At 44.2% G+C, this 18,878-nt stretch overlaps 2 protein-coding genes across 3 annotated transcripts; one reads left to right on the top strand and one right to left on the bottom strand.

Annotated features, from left to right (window-relative positions):
• Positions 1-345: 345 nt before the first annotated feature.
• On the top strand, positions 346-2,813 carry polr2eb (RNA polymerase II, I and III subunit E, b). Its single transcript, XM_062396300.1, has 8 exons — positions 346-511; positions 975-1,149; positions 1,328-1,443; positions 1,545-1,625; positions 1,752-1,810; positions 1,923-2,001; positions 2,380-2,452; positions 2,671-2,813. Exons 1-7 carry the CDS (start codon positions 455-457, stop codon positions 2,443-2,445), a joined length of 633 nt encoding a protein of 210 aa, XP_062252284.1. The 5' UTR covers positions 346-454; the 3' UTR covers positions 2,446-2,452; positions 2,671-2,813.
• A 326-nt stretch (positions 2,814-3,139) lies between these two features.
• Positions 3,140-17,777, bottom strand: arhgap45b (Rho GTPase activating protein 45b). Of its 2 annotated transcripts, none has more exons than XM_062395022.1 (24): positions 17,618-17,777; positions 16,382-16,631; positions 15,386-15,568; positions 13,264-13,404; positions 13,018-13,102; positions 11,914-11,986; positions 11,730-11,805; positions 10,901-11,032; positions 10,602-10,663; positions 10,385-10,495; positions 10,199-10,279; positions 9,928-10,095; positions 9,607-9,744; positions 9,307-9,503; positions 9,075-9,193; positions 8,471-8,557; positions 8,223-8,324; positions 7,956-8,119; positions 7,420-7,608; positions 7,209-7,346; positions 5,712-5,983; positions 5,353-5,590; positions 4,223-4,328; positions 3,140-4,065 (listed from the first exon to the last, which is right to left on the bottom strand). In XM_062395022.1, exons 1-24 carry the CDS (start codon positions 17,735-17,737, stop codon positions 3,611-3,613), a joined length of 3,687 nt encoding a protein of 1,228 aa, XP_062251006.1. In that variant the 5' UTR covers positions 17,738-17,777; the 3' UTR covers positions 3,140-3,610. The 2 variants fall into 2 exon arrangements, with proteins under 2 accessions (XP_062251006.1, XP_062251007.1); XM_062395023.1 differs by lacking the exon at positions 17,618-17,777 and adding an exon at positions 17,113-17,244.
• Between the last annotated feature and the right edge of the window lie 1,101 nt (positions 17,778-18,878).

The following is an 18,878-nucleotide window of genomic DNA, read 5'->3' as shown; positions in this document are numbered from 1 at the left end:
TATGGACATGTTACTCCGGAGTTGCTATCCGTTAAATAATGCATTATGCGTCATTGTGATTTGGAGGATGTAAACATTGTTCCATTGCAACTGAAACGCAATTAACTCGTGTTTCTCCTGACGTTATTCTTAACTGCCGAGCTCCGAGGTGTAAATGAACGCGGCACAAGCACTGGGTTGGCGGAAACAACGTAAATGTTTTCATATTATTGTTGTTATTTATTTTATTATTATTATTTATTTTGGTGTTGTTATTTTTGTGATATTCATGGTTCTTATCACAATTATTGTTGTTACTGTTATTAATATATTTATTTATTACACTGCATCCATACCGCTCTGCGTTACCTCTACGTCATCAAGCTGCGTCGTTTACAAAAACGTGCGTCGCTTCATCCGCTGCAGTTCAGTGATAAACTAAACAAAATACACATTTAGATCAAAGTGTAACGATATGGATGACGAAGAGGAAACGTACAGGCTGTGGAAGATTCGCAAAACCATCATGCAGGTGCGCTGCGTTTGAATGTTTTCTTTTAGCTTGTTAGCTTAGCATAGCTTGTAAAGCTGTTCCGCTGTGTAACGATGGGCATTTGGGGTTTTGTTGATTTGATCGTCATCATTATGTAGTTTGCATCCGGTATACTGACCCGCTGTTTGTGTGTGTAGTGTTTTCGTGTGTGGCTTCGGAGCAAATGACCAAGAGTGAGAGTAAAACAACAACAACTCGTTTCAGGAAGTTCCACTCTCTGCCTGCGAACCAACACAAACGTTATTCGCCAAAATGAAGAATTGAAACCTTATCTATAGATCGTACATCAACCTAATTTATAATTAAAGCCCAGTATATATCGCATTGTGATCACGGTTAAATGTGGGTTACACCCTGGAGAAAGAAGCTAGTCTGTAGGGAGCTCTGATCTGTGGCTGTTTCCACACTCACTGTCTACATGGCTTCGCCCCCGTGTCCTCAGCTGTGCCATGACCGAGGCTACCTGGTGACACAGGACGAGTTGGACCAGACGCTGGATGAGTTCAAGAGTCAGTTTGGAGACAAACCCAGCGAGGGTCGCCCCAGACGCACAGACCTCACGGTGCTGGTGGCTCACAACGACGACCCCACCGACCAGATGTTTGTTTTCTTTCCTGGTAGGTTCACACCCTATGTTAGTGACTGGTCAATGTTGCCACATAGAAACACACAAATAGTAACTTCACCAAAGATGAGACGAGTACATTAATCATTTCTGGGTAATACTGTTGAAACTTGACATTGTGGTGGTTTTGAATGCATCTATTTGATAATATGGAACTAATTATTCTTCAGAGGAGCCCAAGGTGGGAATCAAGACGATAAAGATGTACTGTCAGAGGATGCAGGAAGAGAACATCACACGAGCCATCATTGTTGTGCAGATGGGCATGACACCCTCAGCCAAACAGGTAAACAACAATTTTAAGTATTGCTAACATAAAACATTTGGTAATGAACAGAAACAAGTCTCTCGTTTGGCACAGTTATACATGGTAATGTTTTCTTTCAGTCTCTAGTCGACATGGCGCCCAAATACATATTGGAGCAGTTCCTTCAACAAGAGCTGCTTATCAACATCACAGAGCATGAGGTAAACAACACACTGCTGAGTCCACTGTATCTGCCGATCAACAGTATATCTAATGATTCCATCTCATTTGACTGTGGCTCATCAGTACATGTTTGTGTTTGATGGATGATTTTCTTTTTCCTTCAGCTTGTTCCAGAGCACATAGTTATGACAAAAGAGGAAGTGTCTGACATTCTGGGGAGATAGTATCCTTTAAGACTGCAGTTATGTAAAGACCAATGTATGCAGTGTTCCCGTAATACTCAGCTGCTCGAGAGGTTATGTATTTGTGGTCCTTCCTTAACCTTTTTACTTCAGCAAATTAAAAGAGAGTCAGTTGCCGAGGATCCAGGCTGGAGACCCTGTCGCTCGCTACTTTGGCTTAAAACGAGGACAGGTAAAAAATCTCGATACTTTCTAAATTGACAATGTATGAACAAAATCACCCTCAACTGGCTGCTTAATGTTGTGCACTAAATCTTTTCTATGCATTCAATAGACTGCTTTTGAATAAGGGCTTGTGATCACTGAAACGTTTCAGACCTGTATCTAGTTCGAAGTGTTATTGCTGATATAGACAACAGCTAAACTTCTGAACGTTAGACATCTATTTAACTGGACAAGCTACCATTGTATGAATACGTGGGCCAGTATTCAAAACAGACAACTTTCATCAACTGTGGTCAAAGTGTGTTGTCGTCACAGCAACTCAATGATGTGGATTGTGTTAGAGTCCAAACTAAAATCCTGCTTTATTTTCCTTTAACTCTTTCAGGTAGTAAAGATCATCCGGCCGAGTGAAACAGCTGGGAGGTATATCACATACAGACTGGTCCAGTGACACACAGGTATGGAATCAAATAATACTAAGGGTGAGACGGTCATCGGTGGAATTAAACTTGTAATATTAGCCTCACAGGTACATCTGCCTCAGAAAGTCAGTGATATCAATGAATCAAATAGTCTGTTAATTTCCTCTGTAGTCAAGTAAACAGGTCTAATCCGCGTCAGCAAGTGTTTGTGTCCGAGGATGTAGTTTCTTGACAAAGTTTGTTTTATCTTTCAGGTGTTCGGCTGCATCAACATTTAGGACCCGTGAAGGAAATTGAAGATGTTAAAGAAATTATCCATCTGCTTTTTGACCGCTTTTGTTTAATTGAAATATTTCCTGAGATAAGATTTTGTAAAATAAAGAATTAAAACTTGAAATATTGTTATAACTTACTCCACATAATCTCATCACAAAAACCTATCTACATCAGACTAATGGTTTTAAAGACCTACCTTCTTTCTCCGTTTAAAAGGCATACCTTAGCTCCTGTAGGCTGAAGCTTTTAGAACTGGCTGCATAGTCTCCCCAGTGTCCGGTATCAGAGTTACCACCCACTGTGGTAAACTGTTCCATCACCAGGAAGTAAATATTCTGTCACTGGTAGTTACTCTTTATTAACTCATCCATTTCCTTCATGGTCATGTTTGGCAAACATTTCTCTGTTGCCAAAACAATATCAAACATGGAACAACAAGGACCAATGTAAAATTAGATTTTTATTAAAATAGACCAAACAGCCGTAAAGGTAATACAGGCAACATTTATAAGAATTTATTACATTTATTTATTTTTTATATAGTGCTGAAAAGGAACCTGCAGCACTTGAAAGAGAATTTACTTAAAAAAAAAAAAAATAAAAAAATCTGCATTGTACACATTCTGACATGACTCGTCTCACTTTTCTCAGTATTGTTAGAGCAATGAGGATAACACTTAAAAACAGAAAACATTTAAAAATCATTTGAGACAAAAAAAAAAATGACCGAAACAATTGCTTCAAACAGCAGTAAGCGTGCAGAGGATAAAACGGTACCGCCTGCAAAAAACATCTGCACAGGTTAAAATGAAATTTGATGTTCAGTATTAAAGAATCCTCTCAGTTTTAAGTTTCCCTGGATTTTAAAGCATAAAAACCAGATTCATGTCACTGGACCTTATCAGATTCTACACTATGTCAGACAAACTCCGGGCTACTGTCCCTGTTCCTAGTTAAGGGTAATTTCTTTCCACACAGACGTCCCAGCCTAAGCCCTGACATGCTTAAAATAGGGGAATATGGGTAGTTGTTGTTGTTGGACTGATTCACATTGAGCTCGGCCAGCGAGGCGCTCAGGGTCTGCTCAGCCCCGGTGTCTTCATCAGGGGGCCCGCTCTCTGGCAGAGCAGGGGGCTCTCTAGCTGCTGGGATTTCTGGGTCTTGATCCTCTTCCTGCTCTGGGTCGGTGTGGGTTGCAGACTGGCTGGACAGGTCCAGGCTGTCCCTGTAGCTCAGCTGGTCGTCATCCACGCTCACCTCGCTCTCCTGCTTCACCAGGCAGGGACGGTGTGCAGGCCTCTGCTCGCTCTCATCCGGCTCAAAGTCAGAGTCTGGAAGCTGCTCACTGGAGCCCAATGAGCCCAGAGAACTCTCTGAATGAATGGGGATAAAGAGGAAATTGCTTTTTAACACTCAGGTCAAACACAAGACATGCTGAATGTTTTTTTTTTTTTACTCAGCAGGAACCACAAGATGAAGCGCTTTAATTTAGTACGGTACTATGCGTGGTTTACCTTTATAACAACTTACCACATCCCTCCTCCGTCTTGTCAGAGTCTGGTTTACTCTCTGTGCCTCCATCCTCCTCTCCATCACCGGGACTCACCATCTCCTCAGTGGCAACAGCACCCTGATCCTAAAGGAGGCAGTTAACAGATTGCATTAACAAGACTAGTGTTTGTTTTCAATAAAAATGCAAATGCCATCATGGCAGGTTTTGCTAATGAATATAAAAGATATACGACTGCCCATTTCCTCTTACCTTTCACAAACGGATATTTGCAAAATAAGCTCACTGTTCTTCTGGAAATGATATCTTTACATTAAAAGCCCGTCAAAGCAAAATTACTTCAGAAATAAAAGTTTGTTGTCTTTGCCCCCTTTGATTTACAATGTCATTTCGTTTGAAACTTTGACATCTGTATGTAGTTTAATTAGCATGTGAACATTTAAGTTGTAATCAAAAAGATGACAGTTGACTATCAGTCTAATACTTAGTGAAAGTTAAGGTGTATTGGAATAGTACATTTTATTTAGTAATTAAGATGATTTCGTTTTTTTGCGGCTGCCATACTAAGAACCGTTTGAACTTCTAAATGATGAGGAAAGGATTTTCATTGGTTTCAAACTTATCTCTTTTCTAAAAGGTAACACATTTACAGTGACACAACCTCGTTGTTGCACTGGAACACACCCATGTAAATATGAAAAAAAAAAAAAACAGAGCATCCATTATATTCTCCTGATACAATCCAGAACTGATGTATATCTTCACATATTTGTCTGAGCTCCTGATATCTCTGTACCGTGCAGTCCAAGTGTCTCCAATAAAGTTGGTTTAATGCTGAGGGGAAGTGGAGTTGCATTGTCGTCACACTGTTCTCCTTTTCTAACTGCTTACAGATTCTCCTGCACCTCTTTCCTTGACCTCATGACATTTTGTATCGGTGTCAAGGGACAGAGATTAGGAAACCCAAAAAATCGGACATTTTCCAAATGCAGCCATGTAATGAATGATGTAATGAAGTTCCCTCCCAGCGTTCCTGATGTCCAAACATATATTTCATGAATTTGCTGATTAAAATACGTTAACACACTGTCTGCTGTAAAAAACAACAATTTAGGGGATTAATATCAGCCCTCATTACACAGAGGTGTACCTGCTGAGTGGTGGTGGAGTCAGAGCGATTGTTCTTTTGGGACTGAGAGGTTTTGTTGTGGAAGATGGATGAATAGAAGACGATGAGGGCTTCTACGATGCGGGCCTGATGGGGGTAATCAACCAGAGACGACAGGGATATCGTGGCGCCGGTCGGACGGGGCCGCATCAGGGAGGGGCCAAACACGATCCCCAGGTTACTGGGACTCATCTTGTTATCCTCCTCCAGCTCTGCGATCCTGGGAGTAGGAAGTTAGGGGAATGATCAAAACTACATTTATATACCTAATCACTCTTATCAGGCATTAAAAAATAAATAAAATAAAGTCTTTCTTCACTAGAAGAGGTGTAATAACTGACCTTCTGAGGTGGCGGATGATGTATCGCAGTGTAGAGATGTTAGCCTTGGGCAGCTCCTTTAGAAGCTCCTTCAGCTTGTCCACCAGCACCAGGATGTCTGGATCAGTGTCAGGTCCCCGATCCACCAGCTCGGGCCCCCGACCCCCTGCTGAGTTAACACTGCTCGGCTCGGCCTCCTCCCTTTCAGGTGGCTCACTGTCACTCTGAAGACTCTCTTTGGCCAAACCCATCAGGCTGTTGTAGAGGCGGAACAGCATGATGGGCTCAGGTAGCTGGAGGCGAATGACAAAAGGAAACAGGGTGTTAGGGGTGGAGCTTGGTGTGAACACACATTTTATCAACAGTGAAACAAGAGAAAGTTAGATATAACTTTAAAACACATAAGTACTTACATTTCACAGGAGTAAAAGGATTAATGGGAAGAAAAAAAAATATTGTTTATATATACTGTGTATGTGACTAGGAATGAATGTATATTGAACTATGTGTGTGTTCACAGGTATTTATAATCATGTGTATATATGATGTAAATGGAGAGTATGTAGTACTTTCAAATTATTTGTATTGCGACTTTGGCGAGAGGCTCTGTCCCGAAAATATCCAAATAAACACTCAATTTATTTAATTAAAATATTTGTAAATTTCCCATGACAATCTACAGAGGCATCTTGCAATCAATTAAGATACAAATTCTGCTCTGTAACACTGAATTAATGAGATGGTCCAACCAAAGTCCACAAAGAGCCTCTCAATTAGCCTTTACTTTGAAAGCAAATAGGTCCCATCTGTCTAGTTTAATCCAGTTATATTTTGTTTGGGTTTGAGAGATTGGGCATCTCAATTCAGAAGTAAAAAAAAAACACTTCTGTGACATCTTGATCACAAGTTGGATTTCTTTTAAATGTAGCCTACTTTATTGTTAACTTATTAATCCATTTGTAAAGGTTCTTTTGAATGAATCTTTTTACCAATGAATGCCATTAATAAAACACTGAACTACAGATGGACTATTTGGAGAAAGTTATCACCTATAGGAGCTTTTATGACATCCCATTCTTAATCCATTATATTTGTAGCTAAAACAGTTTCCAAGTGCCTGTTGGAATCTTTGAACGGTCCAGTCTAGTTCTTCCACACCCAACCAGGTCTTTATGGACCTTGCTTTGTGCACTGGGGCTGCAACAGAAAAGGGCCGTCCCCAAACTGTTCCCATAAAGTTGGAAGCATAGACTTGTCTTGTTAAGCTGAAGCTTTAAGATTTCCTTTGACTGGGACAAGGGGTCAGTCCAACCAATTATAAATGGGACTGAATTCAATGACTAAGATGTGTGTATAATATCATTTTTAACTTTAAGAAAGAAAACCAAGCCAGAATCTCCTGATAGAAACATGAATGTGGCAAAAACAAGGACACCTTAAACAAGTCGAGGATCCAGATACATATTCTGCCACAATTCAGATGAAAACATGTCAGAGTGTACTTTCATGTGTGTGTACCTGTCGGAGGTAAAGCTTGAGCACGTTGCTGATGTCGTGTGGAGAACACTGGGACAGCTCCACCAGCTCCTTGCCATTCTCAAAGGCCTGACACAGTTTCTCCACTCGAGTCTTCACCCCGTTCACCCTGTAGATGCCCTGCAGGGAGGAAGCAGTGGTTTGTACCAGACACAGGAGACTTCTTCCCTGTGGCGGAGGAAAGGTTTCTCACCTTCATCTTGAGAGCCCGTCTCTCGATCTCAGAGATGCACTTGGTGACGATGAAGGGGATCCCGTCACTGGCACAGCTGGCCACCTGAGAGAACTCCCTGCCGAACAGCTGCAGGCGGCCCTGGAGCTTCTTATGGCCACACTGGATGGCCAGAGTCTCCAGGCAGCGCTTGTGACAAGCCAGGAAACACTGAGGACAGAGAAGAAGAAGGCGCCGACTAGATGAAGTCCAAAACCTTTACTAGAAGGGCAGTCGGCCCACAGCCCAGCTGCCATGTTAAAGAAATTGAAAAAAGTATTTCCAGGAATATTTATCCAGATCCGCTCCGAAAGGTTTTGGTTTTGAGTTCTTTCTTGGGTCAGGCTGGAAATAGCTGGAGTATATTTTGCATTATCTTTCTAACTAATCACACAAATGCTGATGAAAAAACATGAGTTCCTTGAAAGAGGGATTGAAATACGAGATCTCATGATCACATGCTGAAGTTCTTCTCAGGACACAAATCTTTGTGTCTGGAGACGTGATTAGGAACTCACCTCCTCGCACTCAGCCCCCTGAAAGTAAACATAGCTGTCACACTCGCGGCACTTGGAGGGGGTCCGCAGCTTCCTCAGTCGGTGGGTCCGGGCTGCTTTGGACAGGCCGAGGTTACGGAAAGGTCTGGTGGACACCACCACATCCGGATCCATGCCGTTAATATCTGGAGGAAAAGATCCCCATCATGTATAAAGATAGCCCACATTTTCTCTCAGTTTAGCAGAATAGTTAAATAAAAAAAAATCTGAAAGTAATCTGAGTCTTACCTGGAGTTTCAAATGACTCTACATTCCTGTCTTTCTCTTCTACGTCTTCACTGGACGACATTGTCCCAGTGGACGATGTGCGAACAATCTTACTGATGTCACCTACAATCATAACACACTTTAAATACATTTCTCAGACATACTCCTGCCTCCAACAAGATTTCTCCTGAGAAAAAGACAAATTCTTCCTCATCATTACATAGAGATGATGTTTGTTTGTGTGCTGCTGTGAATCAGCTCTGGCTCACTTGTGCTGGCAGTGGGAGACTCGAGGCCTCCCTCTCCCGCAACGCTGTCATCGCTCACCGTCGAGCCCCACGACTTGTGGCCTTGTCCTGGTGACAGCAGAAATAGAAAGCGTCAACAAAGTATCAAAACTTGACTAAATATCTCTTCTGCTACGCTCATCCTTTCACTGCCGTTTACTAGAGCCCGAACTGATATGGATGTTTTGGGGCCGATACTGAAAAAACATTGATTCAGAAAGAAGTTAATATCAAACCCATATGAATGCATTTGAGGCTTGATATTTTACAGTTTCCCCATCAACTTCAATACAAATAACTTTAAATAAAAAGACACAAATACAATTGAATATTTAGAACTTGAACTAAAGAAAATTAAGAATTCTAAAGTAAAAGACATTTTACAGAAAAAAAGTCCACATTTGATTTTCTAATGGCAAACATAAACACAGACACCAATATATCTGTAAAAGCCAATATTATTCTATATTAAGCGGATATTATCGGCCATACAATAAATAGGCCGTGCTCTACTGTTTACTCTATAATAAATATAATAATCTTTCGAGCCACTGCTGACACAGTGACGTCAGCAGGGATCACTCACTCTTGCGGTGAGCCTCTGCCTCTTTGTCAGCAGCTGCTGTATCCACGCAGGCAGCAGGACCGTCTGTGTGGCTCGACTGCTCTGTGTTGAAACTGTCGTTCCTTAGTCTGTGGCCGTGGCTGCACCAATGTGGAGTTACAAGACAGTCAATTTAATCAAAGCTGTACTTTTTCCTTTAAAAGTTGCGACTGAAAACTCGGATAACTGTGGTTCTTATTAAACTCCCTCTTACTGCGACGAGGAGCTTGACGGGGAGTAGGCCTCAAATGTGTAGTGGACGTTGGGCTGCTCCGGTAGCTGCAGGTCTCGCACGTGGGCGGCGTACTGCTGTCCTGGGTCGTACAGCTTACTGCTCTCACACAGGGTCTGGTAGTGGACGGGCAGAGCCACAGTCTGCATGTGCATGAGCTGGTAGTAGGAGATGGTCGCCTGGAGGAGGAGCGGACGCAGAGGACAGTCGATGTTATTCGGATGTACACGGACGACCGTCGGGTCAGTTGTGTACTATGTGCTGGTTTGGGACGACTCTCACCGAGCGGAGTGTCTGGTCGCTCTGTTTGATGACGTCCTGCAGCTGCCTCAGCACCGTGACCTTGGAGTGCTCCAGGTCCAGCTGCTGAGCGGTGGCGTCTGCGATACACGTCCGGTAGGTGGCCTCCGCCTCGTCTGACTGCACATGCAAACACACACCACTTTAGATTTTCCGTTTACTTCCAATCTCCTGTTTTTTTCTTTTTAAAGCACAAAGTGTTGATCATGATAATGTGGCAGGTAGATGAACAAATACTTTTGTAGATAATTGAATATGGAGATCATGTGTGACAGTACAAATGCAAATGTAGCTGATAAAAACCTTATTGCGAGCCTCCTCCTCCAATCGTTTCTTCTTCTCCACAGACTTTGCCGTCGAGCCTCCTCCCTCCTCCTCGGCTCGGCAGGCTGCGGTCTTGGCCTTGTCGTACTCCTCACAGCGAGCCATGTAGGCCTGCTTGGCCTTCCGCAGGTTGGCCTCACACTCCATCTTAACGCAGACACACACATTTGGCTCTTTACAGTTTCGTAGAGAGATAAAACAAACAGTCCACTGCTACTCATTCTAACATGTACAGAATTTCAGAGTGTACCAGTCTTCTCTTTGCTCGAATCCAGTGTTCCTTGATCTCCTTCCGTTTCTTTTCGTGCTCCTGTTTCCGCTGCAGCAGAGGCTGCAAGGACAAGCGACGACAGATCAACACCATGTGAGCAGCGGCAACAGCAGAGGGTTATGAGCGCCAGTCGCAGGGTGATTAACGGGAGCAGGCAGAGGTTACCTGGATGAAGGTCTGGTTGTGCAGGGTGCTGTTGGCCTGCTGCAGCCCTATGCCCTGCTCCTGGTCCTGCTCCAGAGCCAGAGAGTAGATGGAGAAGAGCGGCATGTGGGGCTGGAGGAGGCGAACACAACGCAGAGAGGAAGAGTATGAGAATAATGTAAAAATCTAGCTTTTAACATTCAGTATCACAGATGAGCTATGAGAGAGAGGGGCTTACATGCGTTATGCTGTGTTTGCAGGACTGGTATAATCTCTGCAGGCCTTTGGAGAACTCAGTCTCTGGTAAATAGAAGAACACAGTTAACAATGATAAGTCACCACACAAGCTGGTACTGAGGCGACGTGTTTGCAAAGGGCAGAATTATACAATGCTACAACAATTGAGAGATTCATTTTAAAATATGAATATAAATTTTAATACAATTATGATAATACAAAACAAGTCCGCAAAGGTCAACATCTTTCTCTGACAAATAACCTCAACATGATTGAAGGAATTCTGAGTTTCCCACTTACCCAGTGAGATCCTCTTCTCCACGTAGTTAATCAGGTCCTTCATGTACTTGGAAATGGTTTTAGCGTAGAGCAGAGCTGAGTCCACTCCTCCCTCACTGCGCTGGAGGATCACATCCACTTCCTCCCCCCGGCCTACACATCAATACACAACACAAGTCACTACACAAAGCGCTACGGTGAAGACCGTCAGAGGAGGAGGATGTGTGCGAGAACATTTGCAGAGGAGGAAGGAGGAGATCTGTCTCTGAGGTGATCATCTACAACAACTGCTGTTATATTACCTACGGAGATAGGAGGAAATGTTTTCACCCCCGTCTCTGTGTTGGTTGGTTTATCAGCAGGATTACTATAAACTACTGATCGGATTTCTATGAAACTGGGAAGGATGTGCTATGAATCACAGAAGAACCCATTATATTTAGGCACAGACCTGGACAAAGGGGCTGATCCAGGACATTGTTTTTTATTTCTTTAATATTGGGAGACAGTCTGACTAGTTTCATAGGAAATTGTTGATGAACATAAATGTAAAGAGATCAGACATGTTGAGGTGATCTATGAGTGTGCGATGTGTGTGTTCTCTTCTAGTTTAAGATTTTACTTTGGTGATAACTGTGTGTTCCTGTTGTGTTTCACCCCTTTTTACAGTCAAGGTCGCATCACTACTTTTTAATGCAAATGACAAAGCACACACTAATCTAGAAATAACTATAAAAAAAATGATATCTATATATAAATAAGAGAAAACAAGAGTGAATGGGGGCACAAATGTGCAGAAGTATCCCAGAGATCAGCTGCAGTGTGAGGACAGGACTGACTGATGTCCTACCCATGTCTTGCAGGTCGCTCCTGAACTGGCCGCCGTCCGCTCCCTGGCCGGTTGCACTGTACAAGTTCTCCATCGACTGCACAACACAAAAGACCATTCATTAGTCACAAACATGAAAGGGTGGGAGTGTAAATCTCTTCTGGAGACTGGTAGAGGAGTTGCTTTGTGAAGAAGGTTCACCCACCCTGCTTTTCTCGGTGGGCAGCAGGGAGAGCAGCGTGCTGCTGTCCACCTCTCCCATCAGCAGCTCAGACACACTGAGGAGAAAACACTTTGACATCAGCACAGAGACACTGTACATGCATTTAGGCAGTTCGTAAAAGATGACCACCAGTTTAGAGATGTTTTAAAAATGAAAACCCCTCTTCAGGTGCTGAGAAGACCAAGTGATAAAAACATCAAGTTTGATTTTGATCCACCGGATTTGAACTTTTACTCTCCTCATATTATACATCAATTTACTCTGACATACAGTAACTTCTATTCTTCTTCAAATGCCTCGTCCACTCAGGTGAAACTGTGACATCTTTGGTTGTTGACTGTTATAAAAGACGCTAAACAAGCAAACTGTTGTTTTCAGGTCCTTGGCAGAAAAACAGAGAATGAGGAAACAGACACGTCAGGCAGATTTCAACTGTCTGCCAACTCACTTCCTCCTATGACAGATATCAAGCCCTGAAATGTCCCTGATAAGCATGTGATTCACTGCTCGCCCAATATATACTTCAATTAAACAAGAGAAATACATTTTAAAATGCGAAGTTAACTTTTTAAGTTTCAAGTTATTTAAAAAAAAAAAAAAGTATAATTTTTCACAGAAACATTTGTATTGGAGACAAAGCTTTGATAGGTTCTTAGTTAAAGATTCTATCGTTCATTTCAGTCTTGAGCGTCTCAAATCCTGCGAACAGTCGATATCATCTCCTCAGTCTGTAGCAATCTGTTCATTTAGCAGCCAGGTGGTGAACAACATCTCTGACTTCTGGTTTTGTGTCGCACAGCAGAAGAAAAACCACTTCCTGTTTTCTGCTCTGCCTCATGCAAATGTGTCACCATCACTGCACTTCTCTCATTCCCTACAACAGACTACTGCACACACACAAACACACAAAAGAACTACCTGTTCCGTCTGTAAAAGAGGCACAGAGGTAAATTACTGGCCCTCTTGTACAGACTTTGGAGCAAAGATGGCATCAATACCAGTAACAAGTGTATGGTCTAGTAATCACCATAAGTGTATGACAAGGCTAAAGTAAGAAATACTATAAAAGGTGTTCCATGTACTTACTTGCTGCTAAAAGCAACTGCGATGGTTTCAATGGCCTTTTCAAAGTCCTTCTTGTCGGACTCGTTACAAGCTTCATAGTGGAAACCTGAAAAGTCAAAACCTCACCATTATAACTATGGGATATATTAACTCACAATGTTGGGTTCTAGGATCAGTGTTATTGCAAAAAACAGCTGGAAAGGTGCTTGTTTATCAGTTTTTATTCATTTAGGGTTCATGTTTGAGGGTTTTCCTGCACCAACTGACCTTTGACCTTGGATATGAGCTTCCCGGCAGCAGTGAGGATCTCCACCGTGTTCAACAGAGGGTAGGTGTTTATAACCTGACGCAGCACCCGCAGGACCTCACCCAAACACTCGTGGGCCACGGGCCGCTGACTCTCTTTACCTGGGAGGGAGGGAGGGAGGAGACGTACTGGTTGAAACAAGCATCAATTAGAGGATATTCAAACCTGATAACACTACGAGGCCACATGAGTGGTTTTCTAGATGTTTGTGTCAAAGTCACATCATAATAATCCTAACTGCACGGTAATGCAGTTGTGAACTGGGACCATTAAGGGATTGCTCCTTTGTGGTGCCTTCAGGGCTCTAGCGTTTAAATTCAAGTTCAGCTGTCTAAAAAAAATAAAAAATAATAAAGAGTAAGGTCCGATCTACCTCAACTTTAAGTACAAATAAAGTTCACTATAATGTTCTGACTTTCTGGACAACGAACTAGTTGAAATCCAACAAGAAAGAAAACATTTATTGTTGAAGTTTGGAGGATTTTGTTCCATTTCCTTAAAGAGGATCCTAGCTCTTGCTTCACACACTCATTGTACAGATGAGTAGAGTTATTCTTATCTCTCTGTAAGGAAGCCAAAAACACAGATTTCCGTTAATGTGCATCTATTCCTTTAACTCTCTCCAAGTCAGCGTTTCTGCTGTTAATAGAGAGCGAGGGTCAGGCGGGTCGGGTCGAGGCTGTGTCAGCCCTCCAGCTTTGATTTCACTAGTGACACAGCTCCAGCCCGCATCCTCATTCCCTCATGCACACGTTTCATTCAGTCCTCTGTGCATCCTTCTTCTGATGGAGGCGGCTCGCTCACAGAGGAGGTCAGAGGGCAGCCGGTCGCTCAGTCCTCCAACACTCTGTCTGAAAATGCGTGTCAGGATGTCTGAGCAGCAGACAAAAAGAACACGGTGACCTGCACCTGGTGCCACAGAGCATGTGGTTGATTCTATTGTTTTGCAATAGAAGGGATCAATTCTATTTTTTTTGCTACATCTGCTTTCGCACCTGCTCGGTCGATGACAATTGAACACCTTATATACACGTATTCTCTTCTGTATGAAACCAGTTTGAGGTTAAAGAATTAAAGTGGGACCTAAAAGGACAGCGGAGATCCAGATTAAGGAGATCTCTGGATTGTAGTACAGGAGGAGACAAGCCCCAAACTCTGAAGGAGGAGGAGGAGGAGGAGGAGGAGGCATTGGGTCACAGTGATGCAGCGAGTCTATCAGAGGAGGAAGTGTGGACGAGGCCGTTCTGTCAGAGACTATCCATCATGGCTTCCTGTTTAGAGGGTGGGCCACTGGGCGGAGAACAGGACAGAACAGTGAAGGCCACGAAACACAGCTCGGCCCCTCCGATCTGAGCCACAGAGATCTGCTCTGACAAACCAGAGAGAATACCTTATGACTCAAACTGTCTCGGGGCAAAGTTTCTCCAGGTGGAAAAGAACAGGTGTCCTGCTTGTCACAGCCCTGCTACTCTGCAGTGTGGGACTGCGAGGCTGCAGTAAACAAGAAGCTAGCTTCCTGCTGGAGACAAGAGTGCGGTTACTCTGTGGGCGCAGCGGAAACACAACCCTTCGTTTGGAGAGAGGAAGCTCTGTCACTTGTTCGATCGGTTGTGCAGGGTTGCTCTGACAACCCCCCCCCAGCCCGACTTCCTCCGCCTCCTTACCTGTGAGTGAACAGGACTGATGCAGGCTGACAGAAACCCTCCTTTGTCGTTGTCGCAATGAGCGACAGCGTGTAAAGTCAAAAAGGGAAGAGAAAGTAGACAGAATTGTTCTGTGTTCAAACTGAATTCATAACGAGTCGTCGAAACAGGTTTCTGATAGGAGCCAAACTCAAAAAGGTGCGACCATAGACTGTAATTAAAGAGGACGCGCCTCAACTTCCTCCCGCTGTCTCGTACGTTCACTTTTTAGTTTGATCCATGTCCCATCCAGTAACAGGGAGGAGGCCAGTTTCATGATCTACACTGGAGCACTATTTTTAGGGAGTGGTCCCTTCATCCATCTGTATCTTACAGTCTATGGATTAGACAGTAATTATGTGTGTGTGGATCTGTGGCTGGTTGAAGTTTGGCCTCTTACCTTCAGCCAGCACCACGTCCTTCAGTTTCTCCACAGCCTCAGCGAAGCGAGCCACGTCTCTCAGCAGGGCCGGGATGTCCTCAACCTCAATGGCCGTGCTCTCTGGACTCTCGGAGGGAGCAGTTGGGGTCAAGGCCCCTTTCCCGTGGCCCTTCGTGAACACCCATGACTGCAACGGGAACCCTGAGGAGACACGCAGCACACCAGGTGGCTACATCTTAAAACCAACAGTTTTATCCTCTGGTATTTGTGAGGATTAAACAAACAAACCGTGTTGAATTAGAGCCAGGCTAAAGGTTTTCCTTTGTTTCCAGTCTTTACGCTAAGCTAAGCTAGCACACAGCTGGTGCACATTTAACAGACAGGCATCACAGTGGGATCCATGCCCTCATCCGACTCTTCACAACTGTGTTTTAACTATTTATTTTAATTGGTGTTTTTTATTGTTTTAAACAATGTCTTTGAACTTCATTGTGTAGCTCAAATAAAATCAACCTGTCTGAAGATGTCGCCACATTGGGATGAGCATTTTTCAGTGTTTGGAAATTTTTTGGACAAAAGCATTTAGCGGAAAAAAATAAAAAATAACTGGTTAGTGTTTATATGAACCCGGAAATCGGAATTCAGATAATTAGAAATTGTGTGTAATATTTTGTGTAGAGTATGTGTGAGGCCTGTCCCAAACAGGTTACATTTTCACCCCTGTCCTCTTGCTTTAGTTGTTTTCTTTGTAACATTAAACAAAAACTGCAGGACAGATTTCCACAGAACTTGGTGGAAGCAGGTGCGGGTCAGGGACGACCACATTAAATGTCGGTTCTTTAACCCAGCAAGACAGCATCAGTGTTTATCATCACAGTTTGACCCAGGGAACAGTTCATGGATCTTGATGAAAATGGACATTTAGGGAAGTGATATCTAGGAGTGCCGCTGGTTTACATGTAAGGCTGTTGGGCCTTGGAGGAGGTTTGTGCTCTACTGATGTTGGAACCAGACCTGCAGCGCTGGCGTGTCTGCTCAGAGCGGTGGGCCTCTTCAGGGTGGACACCGGAGACTGGGAGCCCATCCCTTGCATCGCCAACAGCTTACAGTGCTGAGGGCTCGGAGTCCCCGGGCACGACCCCGAGGGGTCCAGGAGGCCGGCCGAGGCTGCAGTGTGGGTCGAAGAGCAGGAAGTGGCCGAGGAGAAAGAGGAGAGGCTGATGTCGCCGGCATCTTTCCGGCTCTGCTCGGTGAGGATCGACAGCTGCGAGGAGGACAGGAAGAGAGAGGTCAAGATGATAACATGATCCAGGACACGCGCGCTGAACGGCACAAAGACATCAATGTGACCCCTCTGCACTGTTGTGGCCTTTAAACACACACAAACAGCGCTGTTGTTGGTGAACACACACACACACACACGAACACTTTCACAAGATCCTGCGCTACGTTGAGCAACACTTCCTGGCTCCAAGCTGTGGTCGGGTGTGGCCAACTGAGCAGAGCGTGGACTAACAGAAAGGCTGTTTACTGTTTGGAATAAGAACAGAGACATTTTCAGGGGTGGAAATAACCTTATCTACCAACCAGTCACTTTTTACAGCCTGATGTGGGCATCTTGTCTCCAGTTGTGACAGATTTAAGGCCTCCCAGCTTTGGGGCCTGACGATGTCCTACAAACACTCCAAATCCGAAAAGCCTCCCTGCATATTTGCCGTTTGCGTTGGACACATCCTCACACGTACCTGCTTGAGCCATACGCTGCGCTTGTTGGGCAGGATGTCCAGCCCGTCCTCGCCCTTCTTAACCCTCTGACCCGTAGAGTAAGGGTTGTAGCTGCTTCTGCCACCACGCTTCAGCATGCTCCCTTCCCCACTACTGCTCGGTCACCCAGGCGGCTTGAGAGTGATCTCGCAAGAGCATTCACGATAAAAAACCCACACACTCAAAGTGGACTTCCTATATGCAGTCAACCACACACACACACACACACACTCAATTGTCTGAATATTTAACTCGGGCTGTGCAGCATCATGAGGTTTCACACAGAGGAGTTGAGTATCTCACCCTGATCACACCAGACCCAGCAGACCTAACTTCACCAAAGAGTATTTGTATCTGGTGGAGGTTTGTAACAACACACCATCACCCGTGGTCTGGAGCCCTGTCCTCTCCAACTGACACACACACACATACACACAAACAATCTCTCTCTCACACACTCACACACACACAGGTGATGCTACTCACTGACTGTGCGCTGCTCTGGCGCCCGGGGCTTCCGGATCGGCTCTTCTTCGAGATGGACGGCGTCTTGATGAGCTCCCGCTTCTTCCGGGCGAACATCTTCAGGGTCCCCTTCCCGTCCATGCCCACCTCCCGGAGCTTCACGTAGAGACCCCCCACCCACCCCCCGACTCGCCACTTGGGTGCTTGGCTTCCGGCTGCGGCGTTCAGCGGGACCTCGGTGCCGTCCAGGCCGACTTTCAGCCAAGGGGGGAAGTGTCTGCCCGTCTTCCTCCTCTTGCCGCTGTCGCACATCGAGCCGCGCAGGCTCACTGACACAGACACAGACAGGCAGACCGAGAGACAGACAGCTGCTCTCACCGCAAACTGTCTGTGTGCGCTGCGAAGAGCATCCGCTGTGTGCGCGCCTGCTCACAGGGGGGGGGGGAGGGGATCCGAGCTTTACGCAAAGTTTGATTCACAGGCAACTGAGAGTGTCACACAATTACACACCCGACTCCACACGAGGGTTAACGCACAGCACGCACGCGTACACACGAAACCACCGCCTCGTTCATATGAAGAGGAATCAAATCATCCTGACGCACGTGTGTTTCCACCATGTGACCTTCCTCCGTCCGTGTGCACCTGCACATTTATACAGAGACAGGGAGTGTGTGTCTGTGTGCGTGTGCGCGCGTGTGTGTTCTCATAGATCTCTGCTGAATATGTGATGTTTAACTTTACCACTGAAACTACGGCACAGACATATTTTATATTATGTGGTTATGTAGATGTGTTCAAAACGCCGATCATATCCTAACTAGCCATGTAGATGGATGGATATAAAATTATATAATTATGAAAAATTCAAACCATATAAAAAAAGGAATGGGTTTAAAACTATATATTTATATGTAACTATTTAAACACTTATTCTGATTTAACAGGTACAACAATAAACCTCTTAAATTATCTCACAGAGGAGGTTGTTTTCTTCTGTGTCTGTTTATTTGTTTGTTTGTTTGTCAGCATGATCAAGGAAACGTGCAGATTGAGGCTCTATTCCAGGATTTTATTGTCACTTTACTTAACTATATTTCATGACAAAATAGTGAATGATTATGACGTGTTTTAAATTGTATTTCCTTTCTATTTTCTAAACTACACAAACGGTCTTTAAACATTGTTAAAAGCACTCTGATCCACTGTCATGAAAGTGCCTCCTCCACGTCCCATGTTGGTTTGTGATCATTTGATTGATTCAGTTGGATTTATTCAAGAA

The sequence above is a fragment of the Platichthys flesus genome, chromosome 9 (assembly GCF_949316205.1).
Source record: "Platichthys flesus chromosome 9, fPlaFle2.1, whole genome shotgun sequence".
In the NCBI taxonomy this organism is placed as follows: domain Eukaryota; kingdom Metazoa; phylum Chordata; class Actinopteri; order Pleuronectiformes; family Pleuronectidae; genus Platichthys; species Platichthys flesus.
This window is presented reverse-complemented; position numbering and strand designations above follow the sequence as displayed.

What these genes read in the sequence shown, in the direction of transcription:
- polr2eb (XM_062396300.1), top strand. Translation starts at nt 455, where the DNA reads ATGGATGACGAAGAGGAAACGTACAGGCTGTGGAAGATTCGCAAAACC. An exon ending in TGACACCCTCAGCCAAACAG is followed by an intron (nt 1,444 to 1,544) that starts GTAAACAACAAT and finishes GTTTTCTTTCAG; the next exon opens with TCTCTAGTCGACATGGCGCC. An exon ending in TCTGACATTCTGGGGAGATA is followed by an intron (nt 1,811 to 1,922) that starts GTATCCTTTAAG and finishes TTTTTACTTCAG; the next exon opens with CAAATTAAAAGAGAGTCAGT.
- arhgap45b (XM_062395022.1), bottom strand. Translation starts at nt 17,737, where the DNA reads ATGGACGGGAAGGGGACCCTGAAGATGTTCGCCCGGAAGAAGCGGGAG. An exon ending in GGAGAAGAGGATCTCACTGG is followed by an intron (nt 10,664 to 10,900) that starts GTAAGTGGGAAA and finishes TCTATTTACCAG; the next exon opens with AGACTGAGTTCTCCAAAGGC. An exon ending in CCGTCAAGCTCCTCGTCGCA is followed by an intron (nt 9,194 to 9,306) that starts GTAAGAGGGAGT and finishes ACATTGGTGCAG; the next exon opens with CCACGGCCACAGACTAAGGA.